Source organism: Trichosurus vulpecula, chromosome 7 (assembly GCF_011100635.1).
Source record: "Trichosurus vulpecula isolate mTriVul1 chromosome 7, mTriVul1.pri, whole genome shotgun sequence".
Classification (NCBI taxonomy): Eukaryota; Metazoa; Chordata; class Mammalia; order Diprotodontia; family Phalangeridae; genus Trichosurus; species Trichosurus vulpecula.
Genome location: NC_050579.1, coordinates 36,341,356 through 36,360,624, shown reverse-complemented (window position 1 = coordinate 36,360,624; position 19,269 = coordinate 36,341,356). Strand labels below are relative to the sequence as shown.

General features: G+C 46.3%; 1 protein-coding gene across 1 annotated transcript; it reads right to left on the bottom strand.

Annotated features, from left to right (window-relative positions):
• Positions 1 to 1,981: 1,981 nt before the first annotated feature.
• SLC46A1 (solute carrier family 46 member 1) lies at positions 1,982 to 9,653 on the bottom strand. The gene is made up of 5 exons (XM_036769435.1): positions 9,268 to 9,653; positions 6,675 to 7,527; positions 6,072 to 6,155; positions 4,322 to 4,478; positions 1,982 to 3,241 (listed from the first exon to the last, which is right to left on the bottom strand). The coding sequence occupies exons 1-5, from the start codon at positions 9,508 to 9,510 to the stop codon at positions 3,190 to 3,192; spliced, it is 1,389 nt and encodes a 462-aa protein (XP_036625330.1). The 5' UTR covers positions 9,511 to 9,653; the 3' UTR covers positions 1,982 to 3,189.
• Positions 9,654 to 19,269: the final 9,616 nt, after the last annotated feature.

The following is a 19,269-nucleotide window of genomic DNA, read 5'->3' as shown; positions in this document are numbered from 1 at the left end:
CTCCACTGTAGCTCCAAGATGCCCAAGAGACAAATAGGGAAGGTGGCTGGTAGGAAAGACAGGATCAGCTCCATGGAACCTCACGTGAGGACTGCGGGCTCACACTTCCCCTACTGAGCCACTGTCGCTCACTTGAGGACATGGGCTCACATTTTCCCTATCAGCTACTACCCTCTGATCTCTGAAACACCCTTTACATTAGTGACTGGGCACCCATCCTTGAGGGTCCCACTCTAGGTGGGCAATGGTGCACTCAGGCCTGGGCACTGGAGAAATCTCTATCTAAGCAAATGATAATAAATCAGTGATTAATAAATTGGCTGGGACCATGCAAAGCCCTGGGTACCCACAGGGCACATCCAAGAATCAGGCATCCATTCAGACAGCTTTGTTCTCCACCCAAAGTCACTGCCCTCCCAACTTGAGGTCCCTGTTCAAATGGTCACCATCCTCAGTATTAAACATTGACTGAATACCCACAGCACACAGTCCTGGACTGGGCACACTGTGGGCTAGACAGGATTCTGGTTAGACATGGTCTCTGCCTGTTGAGAGGTCAACAGAACTAGAAGCATAAAGAGAGATTTCTGAATTCCAAGGAGGCAGCCAGCCCTGGAGTTCTTGAAGATTCTCCCTGTTAAGGTTCCTTTCTTTCACTGGCTCTAGGGTCAAGAGATCCCAGAAAGGATCAGTAAAACAACAAAGAGCCATCAAAGTATCAAAGGACACTTCCGGCTATTCTAAAGGGTGTAATTCAGAGGGCATTGGAAGCACCCCCTCCCTGGTTAACCCTAAATATCTCCCCTAATGGCCTACCATGGCAAATGAACCTAAAACATCTAATGAGCATGAATGTGCTTGGGAGTACAGGACCAAGGGGGAGGGCTGGGGATTGGAACCTGAGGCTCCTGACCCCCAATCCAGTGGGGGTTCACTACACCACACTGAACCCCCAACCTCTTAGCCTTCCATAGACCTCTGATCTCAACTATGTGAGTGCACCCTCTGGTGGTACATAGGGCAGCCCATTCACATTCATCTTCCATGACTCTTGTCCATGTCCTCTCATCAATCCTCCAGAGGACCTACCAATGAGTTAGAGGCCTTCCACCAGGTTATCCACAGTCTATGGGCACTCATACAACCCTGGACCTCTCCTGTCATCTCTCACTCTTGCCACACCTTCTTTCCCAACCACACACTTCATGGATGGTATCTGTTATGCAAATCCCTGCCTATAAGCCATTACTAATAAATATGTGTTGATTGATTAATTGGTGAACTACTATGGCCTACTCATTCTATCCCCACCCCCCACATACACACACTTGTGTCTCCATTGCCTTTTGGTTCACCTGCAAGCCTGGTTATTCTGACACTGGAGAATTCCATGATTCATGGCCAGTTTACTGACATTGCACAAATGTTTACAAAACAAAATTCAGGTTTTTGTGACAGGCAAAAAACTAACTTTGTGCAGCCTGTCTCCCTGTTTTGGGCCTCAATTAATATTCAGAAAATCACTGCACAGTGTTCTCTCTCATCTACTCTTAAAATGCAAATATGAAGAGAGGAGAGGAAGCATGAACAAATAATAAGGATTAAGATATAGTTTCTCTGAGAGCTGGGAAGGCTGATAGGAAACTGCTATTGGAGACATGGGCGCTAGGTGGCGCAGTGGGTAGAATGCCAGGACTGGAGTCAGGAAGACTCATCTTCCAGAGTTCAAATCTAGAGCTCAGACACTTGCTAGCTATGTTACCCTGGGCAAGTCACCTAACCCTGTTTGCCTCAGTTTCCTCATCTGGAAAATGAGCTGGAGAAGAAAATGGCAAACCACTACAGTATTTTTGCCAAGAAAACCCCAAATGGGGTCCCAGAGAGTTGGACATAACTGAAAAAGAAGTGAATTGGAGACATGTGGCAGCATGAGAGACAACACACAGGGGTGTGAGGAAAAAAATGAGATGTATAAAGTACTTTTCCAACCTTAAAGTATATGTAAATGTTAGTTACTATTATTTATTATTAAAAGAGGTCAGAGAACACTACAAAATGGAGGGGGCCACACCAGTTGGCTCCTAATGGACCTCCTTTCAATCTCAATCTCTGATTGCCTGATAGGAGACGTTGGGGAGGAAGTGTTCATTGTCAAAGTAAAAAAACATAATGTTACGTTCATGCTCTTGTGTTTCAGGATCAACTCTGCTAGAAAAATGTTATTTAATCCAACACAAATCTCATTTCCAAGCATTTCTAGCTTGGAGAGAGAGCTGTCCAAACTGTCCTATGCACTCGGACATAACTCTATCCCAAAATAATTTCAGGTAATGTTGAAAGGAATCTTGAAATAGAAAAATCACAATATGTAAAAATACAGTTTGAGTAAAAATTCCAGAATAGTTAGATAAGTGAGTCAAAATCCCAGCCCCTTCAAGGAATCCAAAGGTCTCTTCTCAGAGATCCTCAGGGAGAGTCTTATCAGAATGTGAGAAGAAAAGTCCCACTTCTTTCAGAGGAATTGAAGGCACTTCCCTAGGTTGGGTCTTATCTCTTCAAGGATAGAGAAGGCAATGATCCGTAGATAAGAGTTGTTCAGTTATGGTCTTGGAGCAAGTAGGCATCAGTAGTGGATACAGTACCCGAGGAGATGAGTTCAAATCCAGCCTCAGATACTTACTATCTGTAAGACCCTGGTCACTTAAGCCCTGTTTGCCTCAGTTTCCTCATCTGTAAAATAAGCTAGAGAAAGAAATGGCAAACCATTCCAGTATCTTTGTCAAGAAAATCCCAAATGGGGTCATAAAGAGTCAGACACAACACAACAGTCTGAATCTTGATCCATTTCTCTCAGAAAGGCTTTTGTTCTACCCACTTCCCTAAAGAGATGTTTGCAGGATTTTTAGGTCAGAGAAATGTTATTTCTTAATACTTCCAATTTTGCTTTAAAAAAAAAAAGGAAGTTTTTCCCCCCCACAATTTTGCCCAAGGCCAGTCTGGCTATACCTAACCAACTAGTCTGACTACATTTTTTCTAAGGACAGAAAGGCCTTGGGTAAAGCCCTCCGGGGTAGAAGTCCACACTTGTCCTGATGCCAAGTGCTGTCTTGCCCTCTGCTCTCATTTGCTGAAGCAGCGATCAGGAGTTCCACCTCTTCTTCTGGGTCTCAGAGGGTGGGTTAGGGGGCTTCAGTGAAATGTTTGCTGGTATTCAGGTCGAGGGTCAAAGATTTCCAGTGCCCTGTGAGAAGAGAAGGAAGTGGTTCAGACCTGATCTGGGCAACCCAAACCACCCTCTGGGAGAAGTTACACAACTCTGGGGCCGCCCTGTCTAAGGCCCATCCATGTGGACAAAGGGGAACAGTGCCCAGGCAGAGAAGGGAGTGAATGAAGTTAATGAAGCCACTCTGCTCAAAATCAAGGTTAGCAAAAATAAAGAGTTTCACAGTTCTGAACCTCTGGCATCCCACCTATCCGTTATCTCCATCTCTTTCCTTGTCAAAGGGGAAACAGCTGGTGAAGCAGGAGGAGGGAGGGACAAGGGGAAGCAACCAAAACATAAAGAATCAATTTCTTCCCTACTTTAAAGACCTATTATTTCTCTGGTGTGGGCAGTCCCTTCACTGAAGCTGATCACAACCCTTTGTGAGATGGACAAGCTTCGCTCATCTGGCAACTCAGGCAACAGATACATAGTTCATGGCTGAGTCTATACTGCAAAGCCTTTCCAGCTCAGGAAGATGTGTGACCTTGGGCTCTCCTGGCAAGGCTTTCAAGAACCCACGGCCATCTCCACACCACCAGGAGATATCAGAACAGGTTTAGAAACTCACACAAGGAGAAAGAATCATCAGCCTCCACTCTGGGCCTGTCAGTGGGCACTGCCCTCCAAGGTAAACAAGTTACCACCAGAGATGCCCAACCTTAGCTGGCCAGGGAGGAGGCACAGGGTGACCTTTTCTAGAGGCAGTAGGGAAGCCTACATCACAGGTTCAAACATTCAGAGTGGGAAGGGGCCTGAGAGGCCATCAAGGCAGCCCCTTTTACAGATAAGGAAGCTAAGACCCAGAGAGGAAGAGTGACTTGCCCACATAGCAAGTATAATGTGGGATTTGAACTCAGTTCTTCCTGACTCAAAGTCCAGTACTCTGGGGCCTCAGGGGGGTCAGAGAGACACTGGTTTGGTGAGTCAGGGCTGAGCAGATTTCCTGTTCCAGCTGAGGGTGATGGAGTTAGGACAGTAAGAAAAGACCCGAAGGATACCTCTCTTCACACCAGTCAAATCCATAGAATGGATATACTACTGGGAAAACTGCTTTACCCAATCAGAATGGCCGGGATGAGAAGAACAAAAGCTCCCAAGAGAAAGGGGAAGCCCTTCATGAAGTTCAGGGTGGCTGGATAGAGGGAATTGAAGATTCCTGTTGCTGCCAGCATGGAGACCCCACTCACACAGGCGATGGCCGAGAAGAGAGCACCTGGGATGAGGAAGAAGAAGAAACAGAGAACTACAACGTCCAAGAACACTGGAGGCGGATGCTGAAGGTGGGGATGGTCCTCTTGCTTCCATCCTGAACACTTCCAGCAACAAGGAGTCATTCCCATCGGGGGCAGCCCATTCTGTCACTGGTTGGCTCTGCTCCCAACTCCTTTCTTAGCTCAGCTAAAGCCTGCCCCTTTCAAATGTCCATCCACAGGCCCAAGTCTGCTCTTTAAAGCAGCCCCAAATGAATCTACTCTCTCTCTTCAAGTGACAGCCCTTCCAGTCTCTGAGGACAATGACTGCCAATGGTGAATGTCACTCCCCACTGCTGGAACCAATGGAAAGGTTGGTTCCTGGAAGGAGACTGATCCTCTCTCCTCCACAGCATTGAACAGGCAGTCTAGGAAGTGTCGCTCAAAGCCACTTCTTCAGACCAGGATCGTCTCTTAGAGATGGCTTTGGGTCAGTCACACGTGGGCCACATGCCAGGACAAAACATCTCTGCACCACCCTCCCATGAGAAAACACACCAGCAGCTCCATTTAGTTATAATAACAACAAGCCAGAAATAATCTGTCTGTTGAATGACAAGGGAATGGATGCCCTTGGCAGGATGCAATCCTGAAGCATTAATGTAAATGATATATATATTTGAATAATATTTTTTTTACCCAATGACACGTAAAAATAATTTTTAACATTTGTTTTTAAAAATTTTGAGTTCCAAATTATCTCCCTCCTCTCCTTGAGACAGTAAGCAATTTGGAGATACGTACACACACACACACACACACACACACACACACACATTTAAATGATAACTATGAAGACAAGGAAATATGGAAAGTCCTATCCAAGGTGTCCCAAAAGTCTTAGTTCAGTGTGAAGCTATTAAAGTTTAAGCGAAGACTTCAGGGACACCTAGGACTAAGTGACAGAAAGAGAGATGAGCAAACTTAAACCACGTGCATGCATAGACAGGCACAGATACACACACACATGCACACATGCACACCTACACGTACACCACAACTATACAAAGAAAGACTTGGAAGGAGACACGAAACGCACGTGTATTTTTGTTTGTTTGATGTCTATCGATTTGTTTGCTTTCTCCTTATATTCTAAAGCTTTATAGAAGAACTTATTCCTTATTTTTATGTTTATTTGGTTATTTGCTTTTGTGAATGGTGATTAAGCTTATAATAAGGCTTTTTTTTAATAAAAAAAGGAAGAAGGAAGACTTAGGCAGCTAGGTGGGGCAGTGGATCATGCACTGGGCCTGGAGTCTGGAAGATCTGAGTTCAAATCTGGCCTCAGACACCGACTAGCTGTGTGACCCTGAGCAAGTCACTTAACCCTCTTTGCCTCAGTTTCCTCATGTGTCAAATGAGCTAGAGAAGGAAATGGCAAAGCGCTCCAGCATCTCTGCCAAGAAAACCCCAAGTGGGGTGGACCAAAATGACTGAATAACAACAACTCTAGGTTATTATCTTCTGTTGCTGTGAGAAGGGTTACCTAGGCCCCCTGCCCAGCTCACAGGACAACATGGGACCTACAAGGGCTAGGATGACCCCAGATTCCTTACCCTGTTCCGTCTTGTTCACCAGCCTGGAGAGCTTGGCTCGGATCACCGGTGTGACCACCAAGGAGAACGAGAGGATCCCATATCCTGTGGTGAGATGAACGTCAAACACATCAGCCATGGGTGAGCAGGGAATGGCAGCCTGTCTCCCAGACATCCAACATGAGGATTGAGGGAAGTGAACCAGCCTGGAAGCCAGGAAGACCTGGGTTCAGGTCCTGCCTCTGACCTGTTCTGACTGTGTGACCCTGATCGCTCTGGGCACCTCTCTGTAGTCTGGACAGCTCCTGGAGACTCTAAGCTGCCAATAAGGTGTTTCTCCCTATGTTGGCAGAACGAGTTTTCTCACTCAGAAATTACCTAGAGCAATGAAATTTTGGGGCTAGTCCCTAACCTAAATATCCTCCTCCTCCTCGTTCCTGGGAGCTTTCTTATCAGTCCAAGGTCTCCACTACAGGACCCACATGCTGTTCAGTAAAACTGTGCAAGTCCTCTTGGTGGGGGGCAGGATTCTAAGGAAACAGAGGCCCTGCCAGGTTCCTCCAGGGACTCAGTAATGAGCCTCCCAGCCTGCCCTGGACCACTGTAGTGTCCACACGGGCTCACCTGTAAACATTAGTGCCGTGGTTTTGGCCAGAGAAAACACCACCAATCCTGCAATGTTGAAGGTGAGGCTGACCTCTGCCACCCAGCTGTCCTTCAGGCACAGCTGGAGGACCCACAGCTGTACTAGGCCGACAATGTAAGAGAGATGCTGGGCAGCTGAGCCATAGCCAATCAGATCAGAGCCCCAACACAGGGGCCAGCTTAGCTCATACAGGACGGCAATGTCCCAGGTTCCATAATGAATGGTGAGCACCAGGAAGAGGGCCAGCAGGTAGAGAGCCAAATGTTTCCTGGATTTCCCTGGGGAAGGGGTTGCAAAGAGCTGGAACACCAGCCGGTAATGCCGGAGAGTGAAGAGGGAAGCCTTCTGCGGATCAGGCACTGACTCGCGGAACACAAACGCACAATAGAGTGTGGTGGTGATCAGCATGGCCAGTGATAGCCAGAAGGGGTTGATGTAGCCCTGAGCCTTGATCCATTGGCCCCCTGCAATGCTGGCCAGCATGCCGGATATCCCCAGGCAGGCCTCCAACAGAGCCATGCGCAAGGTGCGGGAGCGAGGGGTGCTGACATCAGCCACGGAGGCAAAGCCGGTGCCCAGCAGGGAGCTGTAGTCTCCTAGGAAGGCACAGAGCAGGCGGCCCAGCACGAGGAAGCCGACATGGAGGTCCAGGGACACGACAAGGATGGACACGATGACCTGAAGGACGAGGCCGAAGGAGGCCAGCACCAACAGCGGCCGCCGCCCGACCCGGTCGCTCCATGGGCCCAGGAGGGTGGCCGAGAAAAGCCCCACGAAGAAGCCACTCAGATCAATGTAGAGACTCCAGTGGGAGGTCAGGGTCTCCACTTCCTGCACAGACACAGGCCTCCTCAGTCCAGTGACCACATCCCTCCTACCCCCAAAACACACAGACACCAGAGTCCAAGGCGGCCGAGCTCAGCAGGTGGAAGCCTCCCAGACAAGGAGTCCCTCACCAGGGCACAGGTAGAGAGAGAAGGGTGGCAAAAGGCTTCAGACGTCACTAAGCCCACTCCCCCTATTTCACAGAGAAAGAGTGAGGCCCACTTGGAAAATGAAAAAAACCTGAGATCACACAGGTAGGAAAGAGAAGAAGATCCCAAAAATGGAGGATGGGCAGAGGCTTTTTGTTCCCCTTCCAAATCCTTCCCTACGTTCCTGTTAGTTATTCCCCATCTCCCTAATTTATATGACAAACCCCCCCCCCCCACTCCTTCAAATTTCAGGCCCAAGGTTTCTCCTACCATAGTTCTGCCTCTTAGCCCTCTTTCTTCCTAGGCCCCCACCCTGGCCATATGCCTCAATAATTCTGTATTAGTACAAGTCCCAAACTTGACCTTCAGTGGACACCTTCCACCCACCCATCCCCCAAGGCCAGGACCCTCAAGAGTTATTCTAATGGCCATTTCCTTCTATCAGTCTCCTCAGGCCAGGCTCCACTCCTGACCACACCCCACAGAAGTAGAGACGCCCAAAGTCAGAGAAAATGCCCAAAGACTGGCTGAGCCATTTATTTACTACCTGACTGAAGGTAAGTCACCTTACCTCTCTCTCTGGCCTCAGTTTCTCTAACTGTAAAACGAGCCGGTTAGACTAGTTGACCTTCCAGTTCTGAATCTGATCCTAGGAGTCTTTCCTTTTCCAGGCCCATCCAGCAACAGGACATTCAGTGGTTCTCCAGATCCCTGACCCTTTCCCCTAACCATACCCACTAAATCATTCTCTCCCCTCAGACTCAGTCTGAGTCAAGACTCCTCAGGCAGGCTCAGTCTCCCAGCCCAAGCTCTGCCCCTCCTAAGACCAGGCCCGCCACCCTCCTGAGCTCCACCTCTTCAGTGCTTTCTCCAGGCCCCGCCCCCTTTAGACCACTCTTCCACAGTTCACCTCTATGCCCCCTCCTCAGATCAAACACCCTCCTACCTTGGCGTAAGAAGACTAGGAAGGTGGAGGTGGTGTTGGTTCCATTCAGTGACCTCCATGCTGTTGCTAGCACAAGAGACTCCATCTCTTGGCTTTGGGCATCTTCTCTGGCTGTCTCCCATGCCTGGAGAACTCTCCCTACTCATCTCGTCCTCCTGGCTTCCCTCAACTCCCAACCAAAGTCCTGTCTTCTAAAGTAAGCCTTCTCAGCCCTTCTTAACTCTACTGCCTGTCCTCCTGTTATTTCTATTTCTCCCTCCCATGGCTTGTTTGTTCACAGTAATTTGTCTTCCCCATTAGACTGTGCGCTCCTTGAGTGTAGGGACTGTCTTTTGCCTTATTTTCATCCCAGCGCTTAGCATAGAGCCTGACACGTTGCAGGCCCTTGATAGATATTAATTGACTGACTCCTAGATCAGGCCCCTTCCCTTGGTCGATCTTGGGGCTCAGTCCTCGTCCCCTGGACAGCTCTCCGCTCTGCACCGATCACTTACTTGCTCTGTTCAGGCCCCGCCCCTCTGTCACTTTCCCTGTTCAGGTCTCCGCCCCCTCGGTAACTTTCCCAGCCTGGGCCCCACCCCCTCTCTGCCTAGGCCCCGCCCCCTAGCCTCCCAGCTCCCCACTTCCCAGCCAGCGGCATCAGGTCGGTACCTGCTGCTTGGGGTCCACGGTGTCGTTGCAGCCGCCCTCCCGGCTGGTGCCGTTGTAGCCCACCTCCTCGCCCAGGCGGTGCCACAGGTACTGGGTGGTGAGCGGCCGCTGCAGGGCCACCGCGAAGTTGGCTAAGAAGAGGACCAACTCGACGGGGCCCCAGCCCCGCCAGGCTCGGGCCCAGCCCCACGCGGGATGCTTGGGGGGCCCGGCCGCGAGCTCCTTGGGTCTCGGCGCGTCCATGGTGCTCGCGCGCCCGCGTTCCTGCTCCCCGATCGCGGAGACTTCGTTGCGCGTTCTCGGCTGGCGGGGACCAGAATGAGCCGCGAGTCCGGCTGCGCTCAGTCCCGTCGCCTACGCTTAAAGCCCCGGGCCCGCGCGGCTGTGCGCATGTCTCCAGGGGCGGGGCCCTCCAGACCCCTGCCTCCATTGCGCCGCGGGCTATTTCGAGGAAGGCGCTTAAAAAAAAGAAAAAGCTGCATTACTATCTGCATCTCGCAGATGAAAAGCCGAGGCCCAGGCAATTTAAGTGGTCTGCATGCACATAGTGCAAAATAATGGAAAGGACCAGCTGGGAATTCTGATTCTGCCCCTTAGTGCCTGTTGTAACCTTATGGTCACTGCCCGCCTCGGGGTCTCAGTTTCCTTATCTGCAAAAGGAAGTAACACCACCCAGCTCTGAATCTATGATTCCCCCAGGTCATTTTTTCATTTTTCAAAAAATTCTGAACTTAAAAATCCCAAATAAAATCAGCATTTCTACAACCGAAAGTGACAGATATCCATGAAATTGAAGATTGCTATTTTAAAAGTATATCATAAATTCAAAGAGAAACTTTCAAAGCTGCCAGTGATTCCTTCTAGCCCATTTTATATTCTCTTCTCATTGCGGGGCTGGGGGGGCTTTCCCTAACCCACCACTTCCAGCTTCCCCCATAGGATTTTGAACTTAAAGATATGTTAGTTAGGGATGAGGAAGAAGGCCTCTGCAGTGAAAAAAAACAAACTGATTGGAATCTAAGGTTTGGGGTTCAAATATTGCTCCTGATACTTATTACCTGTGTGAGACCTGGGGCAAGTCCCTTAACCTCTCTGGGCCTCAGTTTCCTCATCCTTAAAAGGAAGGAGTTAGATAACTTCTGAGATCCCTTCCAGCTCTAAAACTATGATCTTGTAACCACTGAGGCAGCTGGGGACATAGAAATGTTAAAGCTACAGGAACCAGGGGATTCTGGGTAAGCTATATCAGCTCACTAGTAGACCCTAAGTAAGGAGGTTATTGTTATCGTTCAGTCATATCTGACTCTCCATGACCCTGTTTAGGGTTTTCTTGGCAAAGATACTGGAGCAGTTTGCCATTTCCTTCTCCAGCTCATTTGACAGTTGAGGAAACTGAGGCAAACAGGGTGAAGTGACTTGCCCAGGGCCACACAGCTAGTAAGTTTCTGAGGCCACATTTGAACTCAGGAAGATGAGCTTCCATACATTGCACCCCCTAGCTACCCATGGTTCAAGACTCCCTTCAGACAACTGTTACTCTGAATGTCAGCCTCCCTCTACCTTAGTTTCCTCCTCTCTAAAATGGGGATAATTATAGCAGGGTTGTGTAAGGACCAAAGGGAGATTACATATATATGTAATATATATATATATATATATATTACATATGTGTGTGTATATATGTGTGTGTTAGGCACATACATAAAATATATATATACATATACACACACACATATATATACGTACACACACACACACATACACACATGCACACACATACACATACATATGTATATGAAGAGCTTTCCAAAGAAACAGCATTGAGGTACTAGAAGGGGTGCGTAAGTGACAGTCAGGAGACCCAGGTCTTCCTGGCTCCACCATGGACTGTGTGACCCTGAACAACTTGCTATCATTCCCTCTACCCTGAAATGAGGAGGCCAGATTGGATGACCTAAGTGCCTTAAATTGATTAGCCTTCTATGGTCCTATTGAGGGTTGAGGGAGACAAGGTCCAGGAACCCCAAGACTGGAGTTCCCAGGTGGGGTCATTGAGAGGGAGTGCCCCTCAAAGACCAGAGTACTTGGAGAGGGTCGGGCCATCTGGGGTGAATTCACCATCTCAAACATTCTTCAAGTCAAGATTTATTACGCTTTACAGCAGGCAAGAGTTTTTAGGGAACCTACAACCTTACAGGACTACAGGGAAAGTTTAAATATGAGATTTGGGGGTGAAACCTGTCAATTAGGTGTTTGGGGTGGGATTCGGGAGTGGTCAGTTCTTAAAGGAACATGCACTTTTTGTATTTATTGAGCAGGTATCTTACCCAGAGTTCACTGGGAAATAGCCCAAGGTGGGGCTACCTGGGAGTGTGGTTTTGACCATGAAATGTCACTAAGTCAACCATTGGTCTGGGAATATCCAGGTGGCTTCCATTAAATGTCTTGTTAGACAAGATGAATGTAAGGGAGTATACATTTGACTATGTCTAGGATACATATCAGGAAGGTCAGTAAGTAGTAAATATTGTTATGTCCCAGTGCACAGCCAAATAGCACATGCACAAGGAGTTGGACCAATAAATTCTATATTGTAGCTGACCGCTGTATCAGGAGGAGAGATAAGTGTTCTGCTAAGGCATGCTCCCCTTGAGCTAGAGAGTATTTTGAAGCTAGGGAGAGATGTGATTTTAGAATTGGGGTTCAGGCACAAGCACCCAAGCAGAGGTTGAGGAGAAATGTGATGTTAGAATTAGGGTCCAAGCACAAGCACCCAAGCAACCCATCAGTCTCATGATCTTACAGGATGTCAATAAACAAGATAGAATGATAACACGACCATAGGAGAATTTGAGCTTCCATCATCATCTGGTCTTATCATGATAATTATATTTATATAACCTACTCAAGGCTTAATCACTCTCCACCCAACAGCACTATGAGGTAGGTAGTTCACCAAGGCAACCTGACATCGATCATGCGAGGAACCCTGGATTAGTAGGGAAAAGATGGGGTTCTAGACCTGGCTTTGCTAGTGAATACCTAGACAACCCTGGATTCATCCCTTCAATGCAGTAAAAGAGCATTATTGTACCATAAGAAATGATGAAGGATACAGAGAAACATGGAAAAATTTGCATCAACTGATGCAAAGTGATATCAGCAGAACCAAGAAAACAATAGACTCCATGACAGCAATACTGTAAATGGAGGGGCAGCTAGGTGGCGCAGCAAGTAGAGCACCGGCCCTGGAGTCAGGAGGACCTCAGTTAAATCCGGCCTCAAACGCTTGACATACTAGCTGTGTGACCTTGGGCAAGTCACTTGACCCCAATTGCCCTGCCTTCCCCCCTGCAACAACAACAACAACAACAAAATGGAAATGGAAAAAATAACAATGAGAAAAAAAAATTTAACTGAATCGAGTGAAATTGTAATAACCCAGCTTGGCACCAGAGAAGAGAGATGAGAAGGCAGCCTCTTTGCAGAGGCATCTCGAGCTGGCCGTCTTGTAGACATACTCAATGAAACACGTCCAAAACTGAATCCGTTGTCTTTCTCCCTAAACCCTCTTTTCTTTCTGTTATTGTCAAGATATTCCCCTTCTCCCAGTCAAGTAGGCTCCAAACCTAGGGGTCATGCTTAATTCTTCACTGTCTTTTGTCAATTCCTGTCTTTTTCACATCTCTCCAGTATATCAACAATAAACATCTATTAAGTACCCACTCTGTACCATTTTAAGCACTATGTCCCTTTCTCTCCTTTGACACAGCCTCCATCCTGGTGCAGGCCTTCACCTCCTCATAGCTGGACTGTTACAATAGCCTGCTGGTTGGGCTCTCCCTACTCCAGTCCATCCTCCATTTGGTTGCCAAAGTGATCCTCCTGACTGATCCTCTGACCACGTCACCCATCCCCAGCTCAATCCATTCCTGTTGTTGTAGTGGTTGTTGATGCTGAGTCATTTTGATCATGTTCAACTCTTTGTGATCCCATTTGGGGTTTTCTTGGCAAAGACCCTGGAGCGGTTCGCCATTTCTTTCTCCCGCTCATCTGACAGATGAGGAAACTGAGGCAAACAGGGCAAAGTGAGTTGCTCAGGGTCACACAGCGAAGTGTCCAAGGCCAGATTTGAACTCAGGAAGATGAGTCTTCCTAACTCCAGGCCCAGGGCTCTATCCACTCCACCACCTAGATGGCCCATCAATTCCAGGGTCTCCCAATCACCTTCACTATGTTATACAGAAGATCCTCTGTTCACCTTTTAAAGCTCTTCACAATATGCTCCTTTCCTATTGAATGGGATGAAAGACCCTCACCAATTAAAAGTTAATAAGGAGCCATCTCAGAGTGGGAACAGAAATACATTTTATTCAGTTCTCAAGAACTAGGCATCCTCTGCTAGCACAGAGCAGAACCAACAAATGAGGGGCTTTACAAGGGGCAAAGTACCCATAATTATACCTAACACAAGAGAATTCCTACCCACCTCTGACCCTTCTCACCATTGGCTGGGAGGCGGGCTTACAATCTGAGCAGGAAAGCTAGACAAAGAACCGGGAAACCGAGGCAGAGAAACTCCAATTCCCATTCCCTTACTTAATAATTACAACTGAAGTGACATCTATAAATCTAAAGAAGGAGAATAGGATAAGGGGAAGGGGAGACCTTCTCCATTCTCTTACAGTACTTTTACAGTAAAGGAAAGCAGGTCACAGTGACCCTGTCCTTACTGAGCAAATCTTTAAACCAGAACCATAAGAAAGAACAAAAAGTTTCAGGGTAAACTTTCCTGGAGGCTGAGCCATCAGACTCTCATGGCCTCAGAATTTTTCCACTTCCCTACTTCTTGATTTTTAAACATTTCTTAGTATAGATATAGATACATATTTATACGTATCTTCCCTGTGAAGTCTTCACATTTTATTTACCTCACACACTACCTTCCCAGGCTTCTTACATTTTCCTTCCTACCACAGATTCTACAATCCAGCAGTACTGATCTGGCTCTTCTTCCCTCATGACTTTCTATCTCCTGACTCTGTTTGCCTTTCCACTGGCAGCCCTTCCTCCATGCCTGGAATTTTCTCTCTCCTCATTTCCATCTCCTGACCTTCATCAAAGTTTCAGCTGAAATCCTGTCTTCTGCAAGTGGCCTTCCCTAAATCCCCTCTGTGCTAGTGCCTTCCCTCTGTGGTCCTTTCTCATTCGTTCTGTATATATCTGATAAGTACACAGCTGTTTTCGGGTAGCCTCCCTCCTTAGAAAGTTAGCTCCCTGAGGGCAGCCACTGTTTTTGCCTTTCTTGGTATCTTCAGCTCATAGTAGGTGCTTAATAAATGCTTTTTAGTATGTTGATTTCACTCATCCTAGAGGAGATTGGAAGCCACCAAATCTTAAGCAGGACAGCGATGTGCTTTGGGAATATGGGTTTGGTAACTGAGTGGAGAATGGCTTGGAAGGGGGAGACACTAGATTGCAGGAAAGCAAATCAGTCCAGATAAAGTGACAAAGGCCTGAGTTAAGGTCATTGTTTGAGTGGTGAGAGGGGAAAGAAAAGAGAAACATTGTGGAAATGGAGTCCCCAAAACTTCACAGCTGATTGACTCCTAGGCTGCAAATGTAGATGACTGGGTTAAGGGTGATAACTCTGACAGAATAAAGAAGTTAGAAGAAAGGGTGGGTTTAGGAGGGCAGATGATGAGTTCATTTTGGGATGGTTCCAGTTTAAGATGCTTATGGAATAATGAGAAGGAAATTTCTAGTAGGTAGTTGGAGTCCAGTCCAGTCACAATGGGGAACAGCTATTCTCATTCAGCCACAATGCAAAGTTCATAAAGAGTTTATATGAAAGACAGGAAAGGTAGGTTGTGGTAAAGCTAGATAATGGAGGACTTTAAAAGCCAAGCCAATGATGAGATCAGAGTTGGGAGAGCTGGTTCATCAAATGTGAAAGAATTCACTTAGACCTTCTCTGTAGCCATTGGGAGCTTTATTGATGCAAAAGCAGTGGACCTGAGAGCTAAACAAAGGTACTGATGTAGGAAAGGAACCAGACTTATATAGACAAAAAGCTGTACAGACTGTAGGATGATTTCAGGGTTTCTCATGGGGGTTGGAGATTTAGGGGTAGGATAGTCTTACAAGATAAGGACGACAAAGGACACAAGATAAGGGAGAAATTTTATGATAAGGGAAGAGACTCTAGGGCGCCAGGGAGAGAGAAACTCATCCCTTAGGGCACCTTTGTGTCTAGAAACTTTAAGGCGTCTCCAAGTTAGAGGACAAACCAAGGAAAAGGCAACTTAGTCCTTAGGGCACTGTTTGCATCCACATCATTTCTCCACTCAACCATTAGATAAGGAGAAATCTTTCAAAAAAGGGGCGAAGGTCATCGTCTTCAGTAGCTTCTTCCTGTTGAACAGGGGTGAAGAGTCCATTTCAGGGACCAAGAATAGGTTGAGGAGAAGTGATCAAGCATAGGGGTATGGAATGCAGTGCCAGCTGAGTCCAGGATGAAAAGAGACAAACCACTTGGGGACATCAAGGGTAGGGGCTGGTAGCCTAAAAGCTCAAAGTGGAATTTCTGCAGGCCAGAAGACACAAAGCGAACGAACCAGGAGGTTAAACAAGTACAGACCAAATATAAGGGCAAATAAAATGATTAATAACAAGGTCAGAATGAGTGAAACAAGGGGGAGAAACCATGACCCCCAGGAAGAGGTAGGGGGAGATACCAGGCTGGAGTGGATGTCTGGTATCCTAGAGGCTGCCTGTAACATCCTTCAAGTGCTCAAAGGATAAATTCCATGCAGAGTTTCCAGGGAATAGGGGGGAGAGCTATGTGGAGTAAGCTAGTATCCTGGGAATGATGGTGACACACCCAGCAATCCTGCACTCTGCCCTGCCCCACAGAGTTCCCTATTTGAATTAAGGCTTTAGGTTTCCAGTCCTGAGGAAGCCGGCCTAACCCTAGGCATAGGGTGGGAATCAGGAATCAGTGGGCTAGAAACAGAAGTGGTTCAAGGTGGGGCCCAGAACCCAGCATAGCCAGAAAGCACACAGGCAAGTCCCCAAGGTGATGGATTTCAATGCATAGTCTTCTTTGATTACTTTTCTGGCTAGTCATGCCTAGCATCTTATCTCACATCTCCCATCCTGCCTCCTGCTTGCTTCATCTGCCTCAGCATTTCTGTCATCCTCTATCCACCCAAATGCTTTTGAGAGAGGGAGAAGGGAGCTGTCTCTGCCTGAGTGTGGGTGTGGAGGGGAGTTAAATGAGGCTGAAGCAGAGTGCAGGGGATGAGGAAAGTGTGGAACAGGCATTCTAGTTGCATGATCATCTGTAGGTCTAGAAGACACAAATAGTCTAGAAGACACAAATCTGACAGACAAGTTCAATATGAAGGGCCCAAATAGAAGGAACATTACAAGTGACAAGGAAAAAAACCAAGAGCCCTGTGATGCTATTATTTACTTTTTACATGATCTTGTTATTTTCTCAAACGTTTCCACTCTGATTCCAATTCCTTTAGGAGGATCAGAGGTCATTGAAGATCCAACTCTCTACATGTAAATATAAGTAACAACACTTTGCAGGTAGAAGCTTTCTACCCTTGAGTTCAATAGTTATAGAGATGAATTTACTTATAAGAGACTGACTTAGTCAAGTTATCATAAAAGACTTGGGAGGATCCATAAGTAACTAATTCCAAAACAATGCATATCAATAAGTTGCTTATAATAAAACATGTTTGTACCACAGAACATACAGTATAAATAGAAATTATTTCCACAATAGTAACAAACTTTGAATGAAATTGACTTTTCTATTAATGCAAAAGTATTCCATAAGTTTCCTCTAAGAAATTTGCACTGAAATTCTTTTCTCCAAACTGAAAATATTTCTGATCTAGTTTCAGTAATTAATAAAATAACAGTTAGGTCCCTCAATCAGTTGTACCAATACTCAATTATTCTAACATTATTTTGAAACATTTAAGGACCTTATTTTGTTGTACCAGAAGCGAGCGAGACACACCACAGAGTATAAGTTTTAAGTGGAGAATTTATTAGCCGGCGGCCATTGGGGTACTGCACCACAAATCAATGGCAATGTGTTGGGGTAACAGCTTGGCTTATATAGGTACAGGGTGGGGTGGACAGGAACAAAGGTCCTGGCTGATCAAAAGATTCAGTCAGGTTATCATACTAGTGGGATAATCTCATTTACATATCTGCTAGAAAGGGTCTGCCAGGTTATCCTTTAGTGGGATGGTCCTACCTATTGACATTCCTTGGTGGAGTCATGGAGTCCCAGGGGGTTTGCTAAATGCCAAAGATATCTGAGTCCATTCTTTCTGGGGGTGCTTGTCAGTAGCTAGGGGTTTCTCAGGGGTTCCTAATTTTCCTTGTATTACAATTTCATACAGACATATGTCTAGTAACAAGCAGATAACTAGGTCAAATACCCATTTACTAAGTTGTTTAAGATATAAAAAGGAATATCATTTTGGGTTGAATAGCTCAGATCTTAAACACACACTTTCTTATAGTGGCTCAGATGTATCCCGGCCTTAGTCAATGTGATAATGATTCAACATTGTGTGTGTACCTTTGTTTCACAAACTTCTTTTCCCTTTGTCTAATTATTCCCATATTCAGAAAGAATGTTTTATTCCCATATTCAGAAAGAATGTTTTATTCCAGGGATTTAACCTTTCACATGACTATGCAGGAGCAGTAATTTATCCAATTGTGGAATGACTACACATTCAGATTGAAGAGAGCAAGATTTCACATACTTAGATTGTGCTCGTATCTTATCCTGACTTTGATTATCTTCCATCTTATACTGACTGCTTGCTTTGATTACAGAAATTTGCCATGAAAGGGAACGACAAGGACATGACCAGATAAAATATCACAGTTTTACAACCATGTAGTATCAATTCCATCTCATTGCCAGACTCAGGAATAGTCAGGTGGAAAACACTCCTTTTCAAAGGAACACAATGGGGAACTGAGGCTAAGATTGTCCTTTCAGCTTTTTCAGACACAGACCTCCACCTGTAAGTCATATTCTCTCTGAGTAGCTTGTGGCATTTCTCTCAGATGGTAGGTTACGGACTATTGATTATTGATGGATTTTTATGATCCACCAGACAACTCAAAACACAGTTCATTATGGTGCCAAGAGCTTTTACCTCAGATGGCAAGTTTCACTACTCCAAAAATTTTAGTAGGACTTACATCTCCAATTTAAATTTGTCTTTGTGCAAAAGCCTATCACTAGAGATCATGTCTCTATACTTGCCAATTCTCAACATGCCAAGGTCCTCGTTTAAGAACTCCGTAACTGAAACAAGCTGTTTGGCAAGGTTATAAAATTGAGGAGGATGGAGAGGGACCCCTGAAAAGGGGTTGCCTTATCTACCCCATCTATCTTTAGAGTTGCTAGGGGCTGTACTTTTGATTAGCCCTGAGCACTACTCTGAACGGGCAGAACCCTCCTTTCTATACAACACACACAGTAATCAATTACCAGCTTTAGGTTTTAGCATTAAAACATAACCAGCAATCTTATAATCTTCAAATTGTTTTAGCTACATCACAAACAATAAACTTCGGATGACATCAATTGCATTCCCAGATTATATAAAAGTTATTGATAGGAGGGTAGGCTATCTTAACAAGTGCAGATGACAGCTGGCTGGCTTCTTACCTCCTGGGAGGTACTTCCAGGCTTTGGGCCCCAGGAGCCCAGGGCCATTACCAGTGGGGCCCTCATAGTAGCTGGTACCCCTTTTCCCTCTCTCCTCTCACCAGATGGGAGAAGGTGAATTGCAGGTGGGGGTGGGGGAAGGGTGAAACTATTTTCCTAATCTGATCTGGAATGAGAGGAGTTAATAGAAAAACTCCAGTGCTGTTTGCAGTTGTACTGAGATACCCTCTTGACTCAAGGGAAGGGAGTGACCAGGGTTATCAGGAGGGGTTTCAAAG

Excerpts from the sequence above, each read along its gene's own strand:
- SLC46A1 (XM_036769435.1), bottom strand. The coding sequence starts at position 9,510 with ATGGACGCGCCGAGACCCAAGGAGCTCGCGGCCGGGCCCCCCAAGCAT. Across the intron at positions 4,479-6,071 it reads GGTGAACAAGACGGAACAGG|GTGCTCTCTTCTCGGCCATC; the intron begins GTAAGGAATCTG and ends TCCTCATCCCAG. Across the intron at positions 3,242-4,321 it reads ATCCCGGCCATTCTGATTGG|GGCACTGGAAATCTTTGACC; the intron begins GTAAAGCAGTTT and ends CTCTTCTCACAG.